Here is a 21,549-nt window from a genome sequence, read left to right as displayed (position 1 = left end):
ATGCTTATGATCTCAACTGTACAAGTTACTCTAAAAATAAGCAGACATATCAAAGCACTGAGGAGGGGGAAGGAGACAGGCAATTCACCCAGCAAGGGCAACGGGGCAGGCCAACCACCTCTGGGAAGGAGGGTGGCACGGGCGTGATGGCCACCATTAGTGGGTGGTGGGGTGGGTGCCCCTCCATCCCCACTACATGGGGCAAGTGGGTGGATGCCCCCCGGGGTCTGCAGGGGAGCATTTTTTGGAGAGATCCACCCAGTCAGGACATCTTCCCGCCCATCGCTATAAGGAAGCGGGAGCAGAGGTGGAGTAAATACGGACAGAAATTTCTGTTACTTACCCATCACGCCACAAGAGAAGAGGGTAGGTCCTTGACTCATCTTTGGAGTGTGCTGCAAACAACCAGAAAAACTATTCACTTCTCGCAGACTCAACCGGGGCACCAGAAACCACCCTGCCTCCAGCCTCGGCAAAGCCGCACGGCACCCGGCGGGGAGAAGAGCCTTGGGCGCCCACGACGGTCCCATGACCCGGGGACAGACAGAGTCACCTTCTCTCAGTGAAATCAAATTTAATTAAATGCTGCAGAGAGTCGGTGTTGAGGCCTGAGCCTGCAAATCATGGCTCCTGCACCTAGTCCTTACCCACGGGAACAGCTGCAGCGAGGTTCCCAGCTCCGGGACTCAAAACACTGGAGAAACTAAACTGGGTGCTGCAATTCAGCGGTAGTTCTGGATTGGGCAAGAAAGCAGCAGCAGCGGTATCTGAACCCCATCCAAGCCCATTAAGGGCTCCCCTCTAGGTACAAAGCGGCTATTTAGTTTTTTTTAAAACACAGTGTGTTTCTAAGGCAAGGCACCCTCACCCCAGCACTTCTGGGGAATCTGCATTCGGATTGTGCTGATTTGCACTAAAAATAGGGGAAAACACCACTATATGGGTACAAAAGAATCCTGGATGCCTTTTATACTCTTTTTTCCCAAGAATTTTCCTCTTGACAGCGTAAGAGACATCATCAGACTTCTAAAAATGGGCATGGACAGTTTTATATACAATAAATCAATGTCATCTGCAGCTACATGCCATTTCAGCTATGTCTGCAGAAACATACTTTCACACTAATTGTTCTTTGATTATCCCCCAAAATATCCATATTCTGCTTCTGAAGTATCTTTCCTGGCAACACCATCCCATCTGACCGTGGCTTTACATCATCTGGGGGAAGCACCAGCATGACCTCCCCGTTCATCTGCGCTGTCATAGCTGCCTTTTATCTGGCATTAGGCCACCAGATTCACCTCTGTTCTCCTGATCCATGTTTTACACATTGCCTGCTCACATAACGATAATAATAATACACCAAATGCTGACACCTGCCTGTACAGAGCAATCCAACACAAAGATCCCACTTCATATACAGAATATTGTTAATATTGAATATAGAGGGACGTGGGGGCAGAAAATAACAATGTCTGCAGATGTGGAGAAGGTAAATAAGGGCAGGTCACCTCCTTGGGAGCATGTGCTGCTTTTCTAGGTGAAGACAGGCTATTTCTATCTGTCGAGCCCCACCTTATGAAGCAACAGGTAGAATTAATCAGGAGACAGCGAGGACAGGCGTCTGTCTCCAAAGAGCGGCCAAAGTGGAGCAGCGATGGAAGTCGGACAAGCCCCAGAGAAGGCAGCGGTTGTGCCCGTGCCCATCCATGTGCCAGCCCCAGAAACCAGCTACTGCCTGCAAATGTGGAATTTAGACGACATATGTCTCATATTGAGTATAATTAACATTTTGGAAGAGTTTCATCTTAACACCAAACTGGGAACTGAACCAAACAAGCCCATCGGACATTGGTAGGTGATACTGTCCCGCTGCTCGGACATTTATTTCCTTTAGGTTTTGCTTTTTGGCCTTTCCCATGAAGTCAACAGAAAAACTCTTGCTTTCTTTGGTGGATCAGACTTCTTGCGAACACCTGCCCCAATTTAACAGCTCAGACAACCTGGCAATTCGACTTGTGTAACCAGGACTATCACTGCACTATCGACCCAACCCCAGAGCTGCGGGAGGCACCCGGCAAACACGCAAGGGCAAAGTTTTGCGTTACAGCTCCACACCTCCGCTGCCTGCCATCGGACAGCTCGGGTGCCCATCCCTTCCAGCAGCAGTAGAAGAAACCATTTCTCATCTGCCTCTCTGCAGCAAGTTCCCCTCCACCTAACCCACACACCTCCTGGGCCACAGCCGGCGTCGGATGCTCAGGCTCCCACCTCGCTGCCCCAAGCAGCAGCCGCGGGAGATGCTGCCTTCCCGGCAGGAGCCAACACTAAAGCAAGGATATTCTTCTAATATATCAATATTCTTCCTTCCCAAATTTCACCCTTTTAAGGCAGGATTTAACGCTGCCTGTGGCTTGCTCGCCTTCTACTTTGCCACATACTGCCAGGGCAGCCCGCCTTTGCCCCGGCACGCTGCGCTATCTGCCTGGGAAGCCCGGCCGGGCAGTTCATCATCCTCAGCAAACTCAGGCATTTCTATTTCTTATATGCTCAAAATGCCCATTTATGGCTAATCCTGCCAGATGCTTCCTGCCGTGTTCCTGCACGCCCTTATCTCAGGCTCTCAGCACACCCTGCGAGGAATAGCTTTTCAGTCTAATTTCTTCTCAGACCATGACCATCTCTCCTGGAGGACAGAGGAGCAGATGTCCATGACCAGCCTTGCTCTGGGCTTTCTCAGATGGCTCTCCATCATCCTGCACCTCCTCCTCCCGCCTCTGCTACCCACCCTCGCTTGCTCCGACACTGCCCCCAGACAACGCGCTGCCCCTCATTTCCCACTGCCGTCGGTACGCTCAGCCCCACAGCCTCGCTCGCCCCTTCCAGCATCATTTAGGCTGTTTGCTGCCCCTAATTTGTTTGTTTGGGTTTTTTTTTTTTTTGTTCCTTGCTCATTCAGCGTGGTTGGATTTGCATCCCTCCAGGCTGCCAGCGAGACTGTTAAGTACCACAGCACTGCTCCCCACTTAATCCTGCTCCCCACTTGCTCAGCCTCCTATTAATGATGAGCATCTGTTCGCTGTTGGTGAAGCAACTTCTCGCCTGTGTTATTCACGGCGTTGATTTTATTTTTTTCCACTGTTTATTCCATTGCGTGCTTACTGAAATTCACATATGCAAAAGCCACAGCACTCCAATCATTTACTAATCGCCTACTCCTTGATATTAATGCAGCTCGGTAGAAATCAGTGATATAAACCATCTAAAGATCCAGCCCTGCAGCACAAAAACCCCTTATAATAAAGTTACAGCAAAGCTCTCGGCAGCAAAAGAGTTTTGAATGAAGATTTCACGAAGCTTACCAGCTCAGTCCTGCATGTTACAGAGTCAGCACCTTTGTTTTCCCGAGTTTTGGTTAAGATCATCACCATGGTAATGCAGTCCTGCCTCGGAGTCCATCAGGGCCCAGGCGAAGGGCACCGGCAGCCGTGGTCTGGTGAAGGTCCTCTTTCAGTGCATGTTCCTCCGGGAAAGGCTCGGCCCTGCCGGCTCCTTGGGGGATGCACAGGAACAGCCTCCGAGCACGGAAAACTCCCTGTATGCACAGAGAGAGAGAGGAACAGATTTAAGGGACTTGCCTGGGGAGATGGCGGGACGAGGGTGGATGTGCTGGGCAAGGGACGAGTGCTGCCTGAAAAACACTCCAAGGGAGTATTTAATTTAGACTCTTAAATATTGTTGGTATTCCTCCGCACCCCACCAGCACAGAGGTGTTTCATGGGACGGGCACTTGCACGAGCTGTTGGAAGCACGTAAGGTACACAAGGCAATCCGGAGGGACAGAAGTATTTCAGAAGTATTTCAGGCAAATAAATACATACATACATACATACATAAATACAGTTTCCTCTGAATTCTCCCTTTGAAAAAGGGAACTCATATCCCTATATCAAAGATACCGAGGCTTTGACTGAAGGGCTCATTAAAGCCCTAGGGTTGATCTCACAGAAGCCCTTGCCCCCAGACCAACTGGCCGCCGATGTCTGGCAGAAAAAGCCCCTCCAGCATCATTAAGGCTGCGAAATCCCCTGGATGCCCCTATCCCACCCCAGTTACTCCCTGATTCCCAACCCACGAAGAGCCCTTTGGGGAAAAGCCAAGGCAAAGAGTTGCCTGCAAGGAAGGAGAGAGCTCCCTGCCCTGAAATCCTAAGGGCCACACTACACCTCTTGATCCTTACCTATTTCTTAGGTAGTTTTAGGTAGGAAAAGCTAAAGGCTGCACAATGAGGAGCGCATATTAAAAACCAAGCTGCCAGCCGGCTCATACAGCACCGCACACACCCGGCCACAAGCAGTTGCTCAGCTCTGCCTCACCTCCTGGCATCCTCTCCGATAAACTTACTCCTGTGTAAAAGCAGACAGATTGCAATTCAAATCTGATTATAGAAATCAGTGTTTTCCCCAAATCACTCCTCTAATCCTGTTTCGCTGTTTTGCTGCCTTGCAGTTAATGCAAACAAACAAAACCACCATTTCCATGATCCGAAGAGCATAAAACACTGATCTCGTAACGTGCAGTCAAAACCCAATTGCAATACTTAACGACAATATTTGAGAATATGCCGCTAAGTATTAAACCTCATTACGAACTGATACGGCTTCTCTTCCCAGCTCGTAAATCATCTTTTCCATGTTTACTTGGATTAGAGCTTGCGACGGGTGTTATGAGTAGCTCATTTGAAGGCCAGCTGGCTGATAAAGAAAAATCACCTTGTATTATTTTGTGAGGACAAAGTTCATCCAGAGTGCAAAACCGGGATTAGGAATCAATACATTTTCCAAAGATTTACTGTTCCTAAGGGCACATGGTACAGTCTCCAGCTTCTTATGGGACATTGGTGGGCTTATAATATACAATTTACTGGGCAACCCAATGACCAAATGGAAACCGTCAAATAGAAAAGTAAAGCATTTCAGACCATCAAAATGACACATAATTTGCTGAGCCCAGATCACGTATTTGTACTATGGATTGCCTGGGTTCGTGCGAGGAAAGCGTGGCATAAGGGAGGACGGGATGGCTGGAGGACCAGTTGACTAAGACAGCAACGTGCCCCCATCACCCCGGGGCTGCAGCCCCCCAGGTGATCCTGGAGGCCGCTCAGACACCTCTGTTAGAGCACACGGACCCCCAAAGTTATGCTCAGGAGGCTTCTGGAGCCCTGGGCTGGGGCCAGCTTGGGGACATCAAGCTGTTTTCCAGGAGCAAGCAGAAAGTGGTGCTGTATGGCCATTAAAGCTCCATGGGAGTTTTACATTTCTGCATTTTGACAATCCTTGCATCAAATATACTGGTACGCAGCAAAACCTAGAGGTCCTGTTCAGGAGGGATGGCTGCTTACACCAGGCTCTGAACAAACACAAGAGGAGGGGATGGTCCCCAAAAAGTGCTGCCAGCGTCAGCACGTAACAGGGGACAGAGGGGGACAAACTGAAGATGTGCGGAAGCGAGGACCAAATAACATGGAAACAGCGATACAGGGGAAAATAAGCAACACTGGTGGTATGCTCTCTGCCGAAGCCTCCAGTGTTTCACAGCAAGACCCCCAGCACCGGTATGGGTCCCCAGCAGCATGCACGCAGCACCGCTGGCAGCTGCACAGCACCTCATCCTTGCTGGCTCATCTCCTTTTCCTTCTTGTGAGTGCTCTCCCTGCAATTTTAGCCCCACCAGCTACCGTGGTTGAGCCGGAGACGGGGAGCAGGGCAGCGGCTGCCCTTGCCGATGTCCAAGCTGGATCTGCCAGAGCAGAGCTCCTATTCCCCAAGGAAAAATCCCCTCCTGCCAATCTTGGGGTGCTAGCAGCCTCCCAGAGACCAGCACACACACAGCAGCCCAGTGGATGAGAGGCGCTTAGACCCCAGTGCGTGCCTCCGAGCCAGGGGAGCTAAGCCAGGTGTAAAGGTTTAAAGCCCCACCAAGGATGAGGAGCAGGAGACTCTTTGGGAGGCTCCAGCCTTCCCCCAGTGCTGGGGAGGCCCCCAGGGCAGAGCTGGCAGTGCCCTTGTGCTCCTCTGCACCATACCACGGATGGCTGAAGCACAGGACGGGGACTAAAAACACTCGAGGTTTATATTTTTATCTGCCACGGTCTCGGTTGTGCCTGATTCCGACGCAGAGATAGCGATGCTTGCCATGGGGCTGGACTCTGGGGCCATGGCCAGCACGGCGGCAGCATGGGAAGCAAAGATCAAACAAGCGTTCAGAGCAGCATGAAAGCAGTTAAGCACTGTTCCTCGTTAACAGGCTATGATTTCTTCACGAATAATTATCTTTCCCTAAGGTAATGATTAATGTTGCTGCAGCAGACTCCTATACACACCCAGGCGTGCGGCAGCCAGCAGGCAGGAACAGCGGCAAGTACAGGCAGACGCTCCCTGCCCGAGCCGGACAGGCGGCAGCGCATACCACCTCGCACCTCCCTGCTCCACTGCATCTCCTGCAACGAACACAACCCTAACGATAACGCAGCAAACCGCTGGCCACGCTGCAAGCTGGCAGCTAACATCACCCGCCGTCGGGTCCGAGACGCGCTTTTGGGTGTGGGCTTTTTTTGTTTTAGCTACCGCTTGGTTGGGTTTTGAAATCATCCCCACCAAGCAATTGCAATAAAAAGGAAAACTTTCCAGTGAAATGTGATCTTTGGCTCCTCATCCTGCTTCACCGGGCTCCTGACGCACGGCGTGACCCAGCGCGGTCCTGCCCCGTCACGTCCTCCCGATGCAAACAAGTGCTGTGGGACAGAAACGCTCCTGCAGACCAGAGATGTTCTCTCTATTGACTCTGAGGAGGAAACTACTGTGTATTTATAGACTGGAGGCTTTCACACACATACATGCTAATAAAAAGATACTCTTCGGGGACCATTAATTATTTTAAGACATGCATTTCCTCATTTGCAATCAGATAAAGGAACTATCTTCATCCCTCCGTCAAGGTTAAGTTTAGACTTGGGCCATGGCCACTGGGATCGACACAATCTCCTGAGCTGCATGGAGCACCCACGAGCAGCACTAGTGCATGGAAACCCCCGAATTTTAGCAAACCGTGCTTTTTCTGTGGGTATTGCTTCAAAATACAGACTGAGCCAAAGCCTCTGTGATCTTTGCAGTTGCGGAGGTGGAAAGAAGCTTCTCTTAGAGCTGCTTTCTGGACAGTATCAGAGCAACTAAGTGTTGGGCTTGGAAAAAAATTGCACTGCAAAAAGAGTAAGTCAGATGATCCAAGCACCGTGCAGTTGTTGAGTCATAGCCGTATCCCATTCACCTGCTACAATTAAATGCATCGAAGGGACCTTTGGATTTAGCAAACTGTCAGATGCTCTGACATGGCTGAAGAGAGTCTTAACAGCAACCAATATCGCACACCCATACCTCTGACCCCCACCAGTACTCTTTCTGAAGACAACTGAGGTCCTGCATCACACAGATTTCCACCTGCTGTGGGGCCACCACCCCCTGTACAGAAAACATTCAGCCCCCATCCAGCTCAAATAATCCATCTCCAGACACACACACTGACATAAAACCTATTTACAAGCAGAAAGGGCACACGGGAACGAGGAGCCGGAGCCGTATTTTGCATACTGATACACCTTGCAAGCAGCACAGTGGGATCGCTCTCGGAATATAAATTACCCGCTCCTGCTGAATTTTTAATGTCGCTCAAAGCCTTCAGTGAAAAAGCCACGACCCATGCAGGACCCCGCTTCCGAGCCCATGCCCCAGCACCGTTCCCTGCGCTGTGCCTGAAGAAATACTCGGGCACCGGTTTTGACTGCACAGAAAGTTTTCTTAAACCCCTGCAAGAGGGAAGGATTCCTGACCTTTACTTTCTGAATGAAACCGAGAGCTGCCCGTCCCTCTCCAGGCAGAGGATTTCCAGCCACTTCCAAACCCCTCCCAAACTCTGTGAAAGAGGAGGAAGGACAAACACCCAAGCCCAGCCTTCATCCTCGGCGTAGCTGCGCACTGGGCTCCATCGCCACCAGCAGCGCCGTTCCAAAACGCTACGGTGCAACCGAGAGCACGCTTTGGCTCAGCAAAAAAACATTCCCATCGCCACACCGCAAACTCTGGCTGTATGGCTCTGGAGAGCCAACGCTGATGCTATGCAAAGGCACAAGAGGCTTGGGGAAGCAAGGGTGGAGCAAGGCACATCTCCCAGCTCAGCATCTTCTGGCAGCCGCTGCGCCAAGGTTTATCCCAGGGCATGAGGGTTCAGTAACGCCAGTTCAGAAGTTGCAAATGCCACCAAGGGAGCAGTGAATAAGAGCAAGGACAGAGGCAGCAGTTTGATACAAAGAGCTCTCTGAGAAGAAAGGCAATAAATGCAGCTTGATGGTGGAAAACGCCAACCTTGCCTCCTCCAAGCGGAAAATGACGGGCTGAGCGAAGAGCCGCTGGAACTGCAGAGCGTATTTAACAGAGTTTAGACCCACACGTTTGAAGAACCAAACCTAATCCCTCAAGGCCAAACTCTGAGCACATTTCTAAGGCTGAAGTGCCTTCCCCCTCTCACCAATTTAACAGAAATTCCCCTCCTGCTATGCAGATTCCGATTTCTCCGTGCAGACAGACTGCTACGGAGCCCAGGGTGCGAGCACACCACAGCTGGCCAACCCCTCTCATAGAATCGTTAAGGTTGGAAAAGACCCTTAAGATCATCGAGTCCAACCGTTAACCCAGCACTGCCAAGCCCACCACTAAACCATGCACCTAAGCACCCCATCTCCCCGGCTTTTAAATCCCTCCAGGGATGGGGACTCAGCCCCTGCCCTGGGCAGCCTGGGCCAGTGCCTGACAGCCCTTTTGGTGAAGACATTTTTCCTAATATCCAACCCAACCCTGCCCTGGCGCAGCTTGAGGCCGTTCCCTCTCGTCCCATCGCTTGTTCCTGGGGAGCAGAGACCGACCCCCCCGGCTCCAGCCTCCTTTCAGGCCGTTGCAGAGAGCGATGAGGGCTCCCCTCAGCCTCCTCTTCTCCAGGCTGAGCCCCCCCAGCTCCCCCAGCCGCCCCTCCCCAGCCTTGTGCTCCAGCCCCTGCCCCAGCCTCGCTGCCCTGCTCTGGCCACGCTCCAGCCCCTCCATGGCCGCCTTGGGGTGCGGGGCCCAGCGCTGAGCACAGCACTCGAGGGGCGGCCTCACCAGTGCCCAGCACAGGGGCACCATCGCCTCCCTGCTCCTGCTGGCCACACCATTCCTGATACGAGCCAGGATGCCATTGGCCCTCTTGGCCACCTGGGCATACTGCTGGCTCATGTTCAGCGGCTGTCAACCAGCACCCCCAGGCCCTTTTCCACCAGGCAGCTCTCCAGCCGCTCCTCCCCACGCCTGTAGCGTTGCATGGGGTTGTGGTGACCAAAGTGCAGGACCCAGCACTGAGCCTTGTTGAATCTCATGCAGTTGGCCCCGGCCCATCGATCCAGCCTGGCCAGGTCCCTCTGTAGGGCCTTCCTACCCTCCAGCAGATCAACACTTCCACCCAACTTGGTGTTGTCTGCAACGCTCTCCAAACACTACAGGTGACTGACAAGGAATTGGGGGAAACAGCCAAAACTGGTTACTGCAACTGGAAATTGTGGGGTTTACAGCTTTCTACAGAGCATCACGTTGCAATTTTTATCCAAACTAAAAATCATGTCCCCCTCCCCATCCTTCCGCTTCTTAAGAGGGATTTGGGGCTACGTTGAATCTCATTGCACAGCCTCTCTCACCATCAGTGCTTTAGAGAACACCAAGAGGTTCATCTTCAATTTGTTGATTTATTGCATTATGAATTTGGGAAAAATCCTTGAAGCCTATCATTTGCATGTAGCTAAATGCAGGCTCATTTCCTCACTCAGGCAATAATTTGCCTTCTGCACCCTTTTCTCGAGTAGTCTTGCTCAGCGTCTCACTCTTCCATGTCATTAGTGAATATTGATTTTATTTAGGGGGTAAAAACCTCCAATAAACGTGAAAGATGCCATTCAAGGCCCGAGAAGAAGTCTTTACCCTCCGACAATGCCCCGTGGACAAGTCCTGAATAAACAGGATCATGAGTCTGCACACATGACTTCAAAGGACAAAATTTCCATGGATGCAACCACGTCAGGATCGTCCCCTGGGACTCTTTCAAGAGGAAAGAGCTGCCCCAGGCTGCCCAGCCTTTGGCAGAGATAGGCTGCAGCACTGCCTCGTCTCACCCAGAGCCTGCAATCATCTCCTCCTGGTCCACAGGGTCTTCCCCAGCTCCTGGAAGGGCAGGCACGGTCCTGCCGAGAGACCGGAGGAGGGCTCTGGTGCAGGAGACCACGCGTCCTGCACAGCGCTCCCCTCCTGCCCAACTCCTGCCTGGCAAGGACTCAAGCTCCAGGTACTCAGAAATTACCAGCCAAAGAAAAGGAAGAAACGTCCTCCTCTGCCTGCTGCTTGCAGCTAGACTAGTCTTTTCCAGAGCCAACAAGATAAAGACACACTTTCAGCATTAATTAATAAGGAAAAGACTTGCCTACACGTAACATTTTTAACGGCCGGCATAGCACAGGGGAAAGCAGTAACGGATTGTGTTTAAGATGAGCGTCGCTCCGTAGGTCTGCACGGCTTCGAGAACCACATCACCTTGTTGCTTACAACCAACAGCTTCACGTAGGAACGGAGGCTCTCACCGACACAGCCCAGTGCTCGCGCATGCCGCAGAGCTGCCAGCGCAGGACAGCTTGGACGGAGCCGACCTCTACAGCCATGCTAACAAAATCCACAGCCAGAAGGAGCCCGAGGTTTACCACAACAGGGCCCGTCTTGAGGGGCCGCGTTAGGAACAGAAAATACAATGTGCAGCCACCGTGGATGACCACGTGCAACCCGGCTTACGGAGGTCTGAGGTTAACCCTCGCTACCAGGAACAACGGATGTACCGGGGTCCTGCCCACAACCATAAACTAATTACTAAGCAAATAAAAATCTATTACTTCAATTCAAACCCTGGCTCCAAGTGCTTGAGTACCGCCTCAACCCGACGCCAAAGTCGCGCAAGGCAGCAGGTCCCCAGCACCCTGAGCCCCAAACCGCACGTCCAAACACCCCCGGCCTCTAGGGAGAGCCTGAAGTCCAAGCTCACACCCAGACCTGCATGTTTGGGTTGAACCTTGTCTGTATGCAAGCTCGCACTGAAAAGAAATAAGAGCAATTAAGGAAAATTACACACCATCTAGTTGAGTAAAACACATCAGGTTTATTGCCCCCGTGCTCTTAGGGAATAGGAGTGGCAGGGGAAAGACTCCCTTACACACGAGCAGTGGAAAGGGACTGAAAGGACAGGGCAGAGGTGCTTTGTCTCAACATCTTAGCTTGAAGAAAATGGTGCTGGCAGTGACTTTGCCTTTTCCTCCCTGGCAACTGAAAAGGAAAAGAAGAGAGCAAAGTTAGTTATTGCAAAACAGCAACCGGCAAGCGAGAGGTGCAAACGAGGAGAGTGCTGGGCTCCAGCGGAGAGGTGCCAATTGGACGTACGAAATGACTACACAGGACCCAGCTCGCTGCACGAAAACTCATGCACGGTAGTTAAAGAGAAGAGCGTACCCATTCAGAGCACTAACGTGGGGTCTTCAATATCTCTTGATTGCACATCCAGCCTACACATAAATTTTCACGGAGGCCCAGCATCAGACCTTCAAAGGGATCACTCCTTAGCTGGCCATGTGTATAGGTTGATGAGCTGCTCCAGCTTGAGGGTGCATCCCCAGCACATCGCTCTGCCATGGAGCAACGCCGAGACCGGCTTAGCCCAGACCTGCTGTGGCAGAGCTCAGCCCCACGAGCCCCAGCAGGACCGGTCCCAGGGGAGCCTCACACGAATGCAGCCCTCCCAGCAGCCGTGCTGGCTTGGGGATAGACACTGCCAATATTTCTGCACGGCGCCGATATTTAGACATATCCTACGGCACAGTTTTAGTCTGAAAAACACCTGTAGAAATGGCACGTTCTCTTTGAGCAAACCTGTAATCATTGCCTAATCCGCTCATTAGGGGACTACTGCTAATTTCGAGTACTATTTCCAAGGAATATTGGAAATATTAGACCAAGGGTTGTCTCTGGAGAAGAGCGGTGGAAGCGGCAGCAGCAGTCGAGCCTGCTGATCCAACGAACCATCTCACCTTTCTACTTTTTCTTTCCTCAATTGTGAGATTTATTACAAGAATTTGCAATGGTCTGTGAGACACTGTGAGTGTTGGCCACGCTCCCAAAAGCTGAGGAATTGCTGAATTGAGAATTGCTTTGGCTGCTTCACCTCAACAACTAGGGATGCTGAACAAGTCAGCAGAGTCCAGGTTTACTTTTAATTACCGCTTGGAGCGTGCTGCTCTAGTAAACAGACATAAAAAACAATTCTGGTTTCTTCCTTATAGTCTTTTCCCATATGCAAGCTGAAATGTCTGAGACAGAGACAGTAAACACAGCCCCACCATGCCATTTTTACAGACTCGCTTCTCAAGAATAAACAATTTCAAATAGCGCATAAACGCATCTTAATACCTACCTCTATAACACGACGTCCACCTACTTACAGCCAGATAATAACACTCCAAGGGTTAGGGGGGCTTCTTGGCCAGCCCAGGCCTCTTTGCTCCAGAGCTCTTGGGGTCTCTGCGAGCAGCACGCCTTGCAGCTGCAAAACGGGCTCAGTGCTGCAACGCTGACTGTAACGCTGACCGTAACGCTTTCAACTCATCGGCGACCACCAAAAAACCCACCACGTGGGCCAAGTACGAGCAAGATCTGGCACATCTCGCAGTGTAATTGAGGAAAGCTTGCCAAGCGCCAGAACACCATCATCGCTCTCAGACCAGATCTGGATAGAGCTCGCAAGTCAGATTTCTCCCTTTTTCAAGGCTGAGCTGGAGAATCGGTAGAGGCTGACGGCCCCTAAAGAAATACCTGAATTTAAAGCAGGGAAATACTGGATGTATGCATCGATTGCCAGACTTCGCATCATCTCCTACCGCTTCCCCTTTATGGATAAATACCCTAAGATTGCAGAACTCTCACATGAAGCCCAGCAAAATGATCACTTCGGACCTTCCAAAAATTGAAATTATCCAGGCAGGCAACATTTTAAGAGTTTCAAATGCTTTCAGCAGACAGTCTCTGTGCCCACACAGGGTACCACATGTGCCCGCCGTCGCCTGCAAACCCTACGAGACCACTGTTTGCATTAGACCAAAGTACTTCTGCTCTTGGGCAATCCCTGTGGTTTCATTCCTCAGCTGAGAAATAGCTTTCAAAGAGCTCCTCGGCTCCTGAAAGATGAACCTAGAGCCTTTATTAATCCTCCTAGCGACTGAAAGGCACGTTTCCCTGCTGTTTGTCCATTCGTTGCCATCAACATTGGCAAGAGGAAGGTACTGCAGCGGCGCGGCTGCGGAAGGAGGGAAGGAGTCCTCCGGCGCCGGGAAACCTTTGCCCACGCTGCCACCTCCATCTCTCCGGCACGCTGGGAATAAATTTCCAAGCCCTGCATCTTACATAAATCTCTCTAACAAAAAAGGAGCCAAACATCTGTGAGTTGTCTGAATTAGTGTGAATTTGGCAGACTGAACAGCAAACTTGTATCGCCCCGCAGCCTTCAAATTTCTTGTTTTCTTCAGGTTCATTAAATACATAACAATCTGTTACCAGAAGACAGTTCCTACGTGCATGGGCTGCCAAGGAGCCGGTTTTGATAGCTCTGGTGGAGATGGGGGAATGTGTGGGGAGGAGAGGGGGCTCTTCCTCATTCAGCAGGGTAAGGAGACGACAGGTTGCAACCACCCAGCTCCTGCCCGCTGCACAGCAAGGCTATTTCCAACACATAAACCTGGTGCAGCCAAAGCTGGAGGTGATTTTGGGAAGCTTTGAGGGGAACAGAGCTTAAGAGTGTGGGACAAGCAGGGGGAGATGCCTTCAAAAGCCAAGGATGTCCTACAGCAGCATCCCAGCTGGGTGAGATGATCACACCACATCCGAATGGAGAAACCAGGCTCTGCGAGGGTTATTCATACCCGCGAGCAGAGCCCTGGGCACAAGGCATCCCTGATACTTGGCAAAATCGGGGGTTTCCCACTGCTGCTGGGCAAGCCGGGCAGCACAGGGCAAAGGCACGCAGCGAAGGCATCGCCAACACCAAGCCGCGGGCAGAATGGTCTAATGCTGCGATGGGGAATAGTATTGGAGGCTTCACCTCCCCTCAAAGGAAGTCTTTTGCTACGAGGAAGAAGTCAAAGCAAACACCCACTCACCTGTTTACCCATTTAAATGAAAGCCAAAGCTGCACCGAAACGCGCCCAACAGCGTTTCCACAGAGTCATTCATTGAGAGTTTGCACTTGGGTTTCAGCTGGTGTTTTTAATATCGTAGGGAGATGCTTGCGAGGCTGGAATAATACAGAATCTGTTGCTGTAACACGCTCTCAGCTCCTGCGAGGTGTCAGCAGCACGTAGAGCCCAAACCTCCTGCAGGTTTGGCTCCCTTAGGGGCTCCCCGAGGGCTGGGCAGCAAAACATTTACCCCGGAGCTGCTGCGAGCCTGGGGTGCAGCTCCAGCGAGCCCGGGGTGCAGCTCCAGCGAGCCGGCTCTCGCTGCCCCAAAGCGAAGTACCCCACCAGGCGATCGCCCGGCTGGAGAAGTAACGCCCGCAGAAGGACAATTTTCCTGGCATTGCGATGCTTCATCCCCTGGAGATGCCTAATTTCCACGCAGCTGGAGCGGGGCAGGAGGAGCCCCACTATAGCTTGGCACCCAGAAAAGCCCAGATTTCACAGCCTGTCTCGGAGATGAGAAGAAAAAAAGGGAAGAAAAAAAAAAAGTGGAAATGAAAACAGTCCTTGCTTTTACTTGGGCTGGCAGAAACACCGTCCTGCCCAGCCTTCCTCGAGCTCATTTATGACAGTGTGAACATGCAGTAAAAGGGAAAAAAAAAAAAAAATATTTTTTTTTTCATTTTCCACCCCAAGAGTCTCCATCTCTGGATACTCTCCATACATCCCTCTTCCTCCCACCCCACTGGTGAAAATCAGGAGAAGAAGCAGATTCCTCTGTGCTGTGGAATTGGGAAGCTCAAGGACAGAGGGGTCGGCCCCGGCACCAGCGTGGTGTGAACCATGAAGCCCCCTCCCGAAATGGCATCCCGAGGAGAACTGACCTCAATGCCGCATCCCATGCCGGCTCCAAAGCTGCCAGCAGGCTATCGGGAAGGGAATCGTGCCAGGTATTTTGTCAGTGCACAAACATGAATGATTGCCCAGTACAAACAGGGCAGCAAAAACGTGCACCTTCATCACATACAAAAATACGCATCGACTTGCTACATTAATGAGTGAAGGAATTAATGAATCCTAGAATTTGTAAAACATTATGAAGTCCTTTAAAATAATGACACCACCTTAAAACGCATAAGACTGCAAGTTAAACATCAGGCGCTGTTAGAAAACAAGATACGGGTTTTTTATAGACATTAAGGATAACAAGAAGTCCCACTGACAACAACGCTCCGCAGTCAGAAAGAACGGCAGGAACATCACTCACGATGCAGAAAAGGGAGAAATGGTCAATATATACTTTAACGCCGTCCAAAGGAGAAAGCAAAATGATACAGTCACATTTGTCAAGAGTAACCTGGGATAATACTAAACAGCAGGCACTAAATATAGATCTTCCTTAAACAACAGCTCCAAATAATGTACACCTTCAACTTCTACAAGATCGTGCCAAAAAGTCTTCTGAGCCATCACCGCCGATGCTCCCAGAGGACAGGCATGAGCCAGCGCGGTAAACCCGATGGCCTCGACAACAGGAGCCCTGCAAGGCTCAGGTTTCAGACCAAGGACGAGAGAGTCAGGAAGCCCAATTAACAGCACAATTAACAACAGCGAGAAAAGAGCTCTCAACTCACTTGACGTCTTTGTGCCGGTAAAAGGGAGCATCGGTAGAACCGGACTTCATTAAAGCACGCAGAAATGGATGACAGTTGTCAATAACTATTTAACTGACACATCTCAAATAGACCTGCAAATAAACTGGCAATACTGGCTTCAACAGAAACTAGACTTTCACCTTATGCTATGCAATATTTCTGGCAGTAATTGGGAAAGAAACAGCAAAATCAGTGACTCAAGACTGGCAGAGCACTAAATAACGGAGAAGAGCAACCTGACAATACAGAACGGAGAGAAGCAACCAGCACAGTTTTTAACTGAGACGCTAAGATACGCCTTAATAAAATAAATTGCTTAAAAGACACTCACCTCAAAGGCAGGGGCATGGCTCCAGGCTCCTGCACTGCACAGTGGATTACCAAAGCATGTAGGAGATACGACCGTGGGCTGGATAAATTGGAGATCTCCAGAAGAGACGGTATTGCCTCTGTGCTCTGCACTCCACGACCACTACGGGGACCTGGAGCCTTCTGCCACGTCCCATCGAGGTCTGGAGAAGACCCCAGAAGTAACCGAGGGACTTGAAGACACGGGTACAGGGCAAGACTGGGGGAACGTGGAGTGGTAACTGCTCAGGAACGACCTGGTCACCTTGAGAGAGGGAAGGAGATGCCGAGCACATCCTTCAGAGGGAGCAGAGCGGTGGTGTAACACCACCCAGCACTGTGGGAAGTCGAAATTATGCAGGTTCAGAGTAAGGGGAAAGTGCAATTTTTTCCCGAACAGCATGGACAATAATCATTGCAATAAATTAACGGCATAATAAATGACCACAGTGGATTCTCAATCCTCGCTACCTTTTTATCTCTGCACTGGATGGCTTTTCTAAAAGATGTGCTCCAGCAAGAATTAATTTGGAAGATTACTAAAACTGGTGCTATGCAGAGCAGTCTCCAGGAGCGCGGCTCTCCTGGCCCACTGCCCTATGCCTCGAGCGAGCTGCTGCACCCCCGTGTCCCAGCACGGTCCCCAGGATGGCTTGTGCAAGGACCAGGAGGGCGGGCTGACACACCAGCCCTTCCACAGCCTGTTTCGGCTCTAACACGGCTCTTTCTTAACCTGCCACCTTCACGGTGTATGGTGGGGGTACGCAAGGGACAGGCACAAGGAGGGCATCAACAGCACGATCCGTCACACCCGGGAGCTGGATTTCTTTTAAATAAAGTTTAAAATACTTAACAATTCACCCGAAACCTCCACGAGAAAAGTAATCTACCAACAACGTAAACCACGCGCAACCGAAAACGTGGGCGATAGTTTCTAAATTAAGCTATCGGTAACTGTAAATCTTCATTAACCACGATGCTTTTGCTCCGAGAAGTACCATCCATCGCTTTGTATTTCAATTATAACACAACTGATAGCTCAATAAAGAGATAATCTTTTTCTGAGTTAACAGAGAGGCTACAAAAGCAAATGTGGATATTTTTAATGCTTTCTGTATCTTCATAATTGTAACGGATTGTCAGCTTTGGCACACAATTGTAGCTTTTGGCATCTAGTTAATAGTATTAAAACTTGTCCTTTCAAAAATATTATACAATATTCATTTGTAATGGCTGGGACAAAAAAAGCATGCGATAACAGAGTTAATAATACATATACTTGAAGTAATTTTGTAGCATCGACAACTATTACCCAGCACACCAGGAGGCTATTTTGGGTAACGTTAAGGTAAGCACACAAATAAAAAACTCACAGTTATTGTGACTTTCCCACATCACCTGAAACAAGAAATTGCTACCGCCATCTGGCCTAACCACGCTGCTAGGCTATCCTAACCAGAGACAAGACTAGCTGTCTTCATTAATGCTGTTTTCCTTCCCTAATGTCTCCCAGCGGTGCAGAATAGCGATGAAGGCAGTTGTACAACTGAGGCAGAGGAGCACGAAGGCTCGTCTCGGGTCACTGCGAGTCATCGTGGGGAAAAGGACAAAAAAGAAATTTCTTAAATGAGAGTAAGTGCATAACATGCTTTAACTCATCCCTGAGGAGACCTCAGATTTAGGAGCAGGATGAGGGGTGCATCTCTTAACCCCGCCAAGTCCAGACCGGCCGCTGAGACCAAAGCAAGTTGGTGGTGCACCTTGACAGCAGCACGGTTCGGCACCACCACCACCAAGCCCCGCTTCTCCTCTGCCATCAAGAGCATTTTTGGTCCTTCCTTTCGAGGGCTGCTTTTGAGCAGAGAGAGGGAGAGCAGGTTTTCCAGCTGCCGGATCAAAGTTTGCCAGATTTCGTTTTTTACAAACCCTAGGAGACGTAACAATATATAAGCACAAAACAGCCACAAAATAAAACTCTTCTTTCACTACGGTCCTATACCTACCGCACAGCACAAGCCCTGAACTCTGGCTGCTGAAAGCAAAAGCTATGGCCAGGATCCATGAATACAGGGAATGATATAGCCCAAGAGATGCTTCAAATGGACTACAGAGGAGTGACACCAATGATGCTGCTATATTTAATCCTCTAAAAGCAAAAACCATGACCAAGTCTCCCTTGGGCACTTTTTTTAGGGGGAAGGTATAGAAACTCAATGCACCAGAACAGATTTTTTGCACTCACTCAACCAGTTCTTAAAATATTACTCAAATATGGCGATTACAGAGCCAAACTCGCCTGGATACCCCCCACCTGCCTGTGCGGGGACCCCCAGCCTGCGGTGCCAGGAGCAGCCGTGCTTCGTGCAGGCTTCGGTGCTCCTCCAGGTCAGTCTAACGCAGCTTCCCCCTTCTGCGCCTTTCAACAGAAACTTCTAACGTAGCAAATCTTATTTATCTTACATAGCACGTGTCAGATGCGTAAGATGCTGTATCTTACATATCTAACGTCATAGGCTTCATAACTCATGGATCAACCACCTGAAGCCAGGAGAAATTCTGGCTGTAAATTAATTGCATGCTGACACTTTTTAATTTTCAATACCTACTTCACCTGTTGATGACTAAAGGCTCACGCATCCACAGCTTGTACTATCAGAGCTCGCACCAGCTTGGCGGGGCTTCAGAAATAAGCTCTTGCCTGGGAATTTTTGTCTCTCTAAAGGCAGCCAACTTGTAAAAGTTTGGAAAAACAAAACAGCCCGAGGATCTGCTCTCCGGTTCACTGTACCAGAGCCACGTTCTGCATTGCTGCTCTAAGCAAATAGCTGGCTTGTGGGCAGCCAGGCTGCGACTGCGGACACGTAGCGTGACCTTGGAAAAGTCCTTTTTCGTAATTATAACACAGCCACTGTTCATAGGGATACTCGAGTGCAGAACCAGAGCTCAGGGCTCAGGTCTGCCCCTGCCCTGACTGCTTTCGAGGAATTTATGGAAGGTCTCATCTCTAAAGAGAGCGGTGGCACTTGTGCCGTCGGGGTCGGCGGGGAGCGGGCTCGGGCAGGGAGCAGCCCACCAGGCTTCGTGACCCAGCAGGCTCGCAGGCGCAGATGAGTAGCATGGTGGAAAATTCCCTTCTCTTCGCCCGATTAGTCTATATTTAGCTCTCCGGGGAGCAGACGCGCTGGAGGAGCTGTTGTTTTGGTGATATTTTTGCACGGCCCCGCGGGGACCCCTGCAACGCAAACCACGGCGTGCCGGAGGAGGCTGCCAAGAAACGGCTATCACTGCCTCGCTCCACCACCGCATCGGACCAGGCACGTGAGACCGCTAATAGTCACAGCCCTCTGCTACCCGTTAGACCTCCTTTTTTTTTTTTTTTTTTTTTTGTTCTGTTTCCCCGAGTCAGCAGGCTTGCTTCCTCTTCCTCCCTGTTTTGGGAGAGAAAGGAGCAAAAAAAAATAAAAAGCCATGAAGAGAGCTTGCTTGAAGAGCTACAGAGGAGCAACCTCCCCAGCTCCTCTGCTGGCCTGGTCCCCCACGGCCACGGGAATAAAATGTGGGCTTGTCTTTCTGGAGGTATTTTCAACTCTCTCAACCCCAGTTTTGGTGAGGGCAGACCTGGTGCAAAGGCTCTGCTTCCCCTCTCCCTCCCCTGGGACATGGGAAGGAGACCCAGCCCCGCCAGGCTGAGCTCTCCGAAGAGCTATGAGCATCTCTGGCACCTCGCCCTGCCCCAGCCCGTTGGTCCAAAGTCTGCTCTGCCACAGATTAATGTTCATGAGGACTATTTCCCAGCAAAATCATTCTACAAACCATGTGATATGGGAGGGGGAAGGAAACAGAACGAAAATCAGCCCTTTTGACCTCGGGTGTCCTCTTTTCTACCTGGGATTTTACAAGAAAAGCACAAACTACCTCCATCACGATGAAGATCAAGAAAAGAAACTCTACACAACATTACAAGGAAGAAAGAAAAAGGAAGAACAGCCTCAAACCACGCAGCTGACATTTGAGAAATCAGAAGTCGACCAGTAATAATAAAATGGACAAATTGGAGAAACCTTGTTCCCCTCCATCCCCCTTCGGGCCATGGTCCATCGTGCCTGGTCTGCACAGAAATACAGGTGTTTCAGCAGAGCTGTACGTCTTGTGCTACCTATACCTTTGCTGAAAGTAAAGCAAGTCTTTGATACCAAAAAAAAAAAAATTACAATTAACCAAAGCAGATTTGGGGATTTATATTGGTATATGTTTACCTATTTGCATGTGTGCATACTTAGGCACATGTATTTATTCACGCAGGTATCCATACCTGAAAATGAGCCTACATCGGTGCTGGCTCTGCCCCACACTCTGCTTGATCTCCGTATGTAAAAATCTGGATCTCACTCACAGAAATCAATTATCTACTGAATTGATTTTGCATGCAAAGTTTTGCATTCAACAGCCTGAGCTCTTACTGCTCTCCCTCCCGAAGGCCATCTGCTTTCTATAACTGAAGCGGTTCTTGGAGACCTTGGCCCTGTGCAGAGCTGGAAGTCACAAGTTTCCCTCCCTCCTCTGGGTTTAACCTGGAAGTGAGAAGGTCTGGATCCAGGGATTCAGATGCAAAACCACTAGCACGCGTGGCCGTGCTCGGTGGGATGTCCTCTCCTTTGAAGTGGAGAGAAGGAAAAAATTCCACAGCAGGTTGTTTTGGTTGGGTTTTTCCCCACACGTTTGAAAGCGAGGAGGCTGTGTCCTTCCCTAAGAGAAGCGCCTCCAGCATGGGGTGAACAGCCCTAATCCTGCACCCCTGAGCCCAGCCGCGCCGGAGCCGTGTCTAACACACCCACCACCACGAGCATCCTCAGGCTCCAAAGGATTTTTGAAAATGAAGAAATAAATCAGCTCTCTTCAAACCTACAGTGAGCCACGACAGGTAAGGACAGAGCAAACCACTCTGAAATTCAGGTTTTTTTACTATCACTCTAATTAATCTGTTTCGTGACCCACCCCAAATATTTTCTCTAGAAACATTACCTACATTGTTTTAGGGTTTCTTTATTTCTTTTTCCAGCCCTCAGCCAAGCCCTAGTAAATATTTCTGCCCGCGTCGGAGGCAGGCTGAGGGAATCTGCACCTTACGCGAGCCCTGTGACCGGAGGGAAGGCAGCAGCAGCCCCCTGCGCTCGGAGATACCTGCTAGTGCCGAGAGACGGGCAGAGA

The 21,549-nt window shown here is 50.3% G+C and overlaps 1 protein-coding gene across 4 annotated transcripts in view; it reads right to left on the bottom strand.

Annotated features, from left to right (window-relative positions):
• FAM53B (family with sequence similarity 53 member B) overlaps nt 1-21,549 on the bottom strand; it is a 68,515-nt gene that overhangs the window by 33,322 nt on the left and 13,644 nt on the right. For all 4 annotated transcript variants that reach the window (XR_014228126.1, XR_014228127.1, XM_082311288.1 and 1 more), the window contains exons 2-3: nt 3,363-3,595; nt 344-395 (exon numbers count right to left, since the gene is read on the bottom strand). Coding sequence is in view for 2 of the 4 variants with exons in the window: in XM_082311288.1 (XP_082167414.1) it covers nt 344-395; nt 3,363-3,431 (121 nt within the window). In the remaining 2 variants the exon portion in view is untranslated. The remainder of the gene's footprint in view (nt 1-343; nt 396-3,362; nt 3,596-21,549) is intronic.

The sequence above is a fragment of the Platalea leucorodia genome (genome assembly GCF_965183815.1).
Source record: "Platalea leucorodia genome assembly, chromosome: 4".
Classification (NCBI taxonomy): domain Eukaryota; kingdom Metazoa; phylum Chordata; class Aves; order Pelecaniformes; family Threskiornithidae; genus Platalea; species Platalea leucorodia.
Note: the sequence above shows the minus strand (reverse complement) of the source record. Positions and strands in the feature narration are given on the sequence as shown.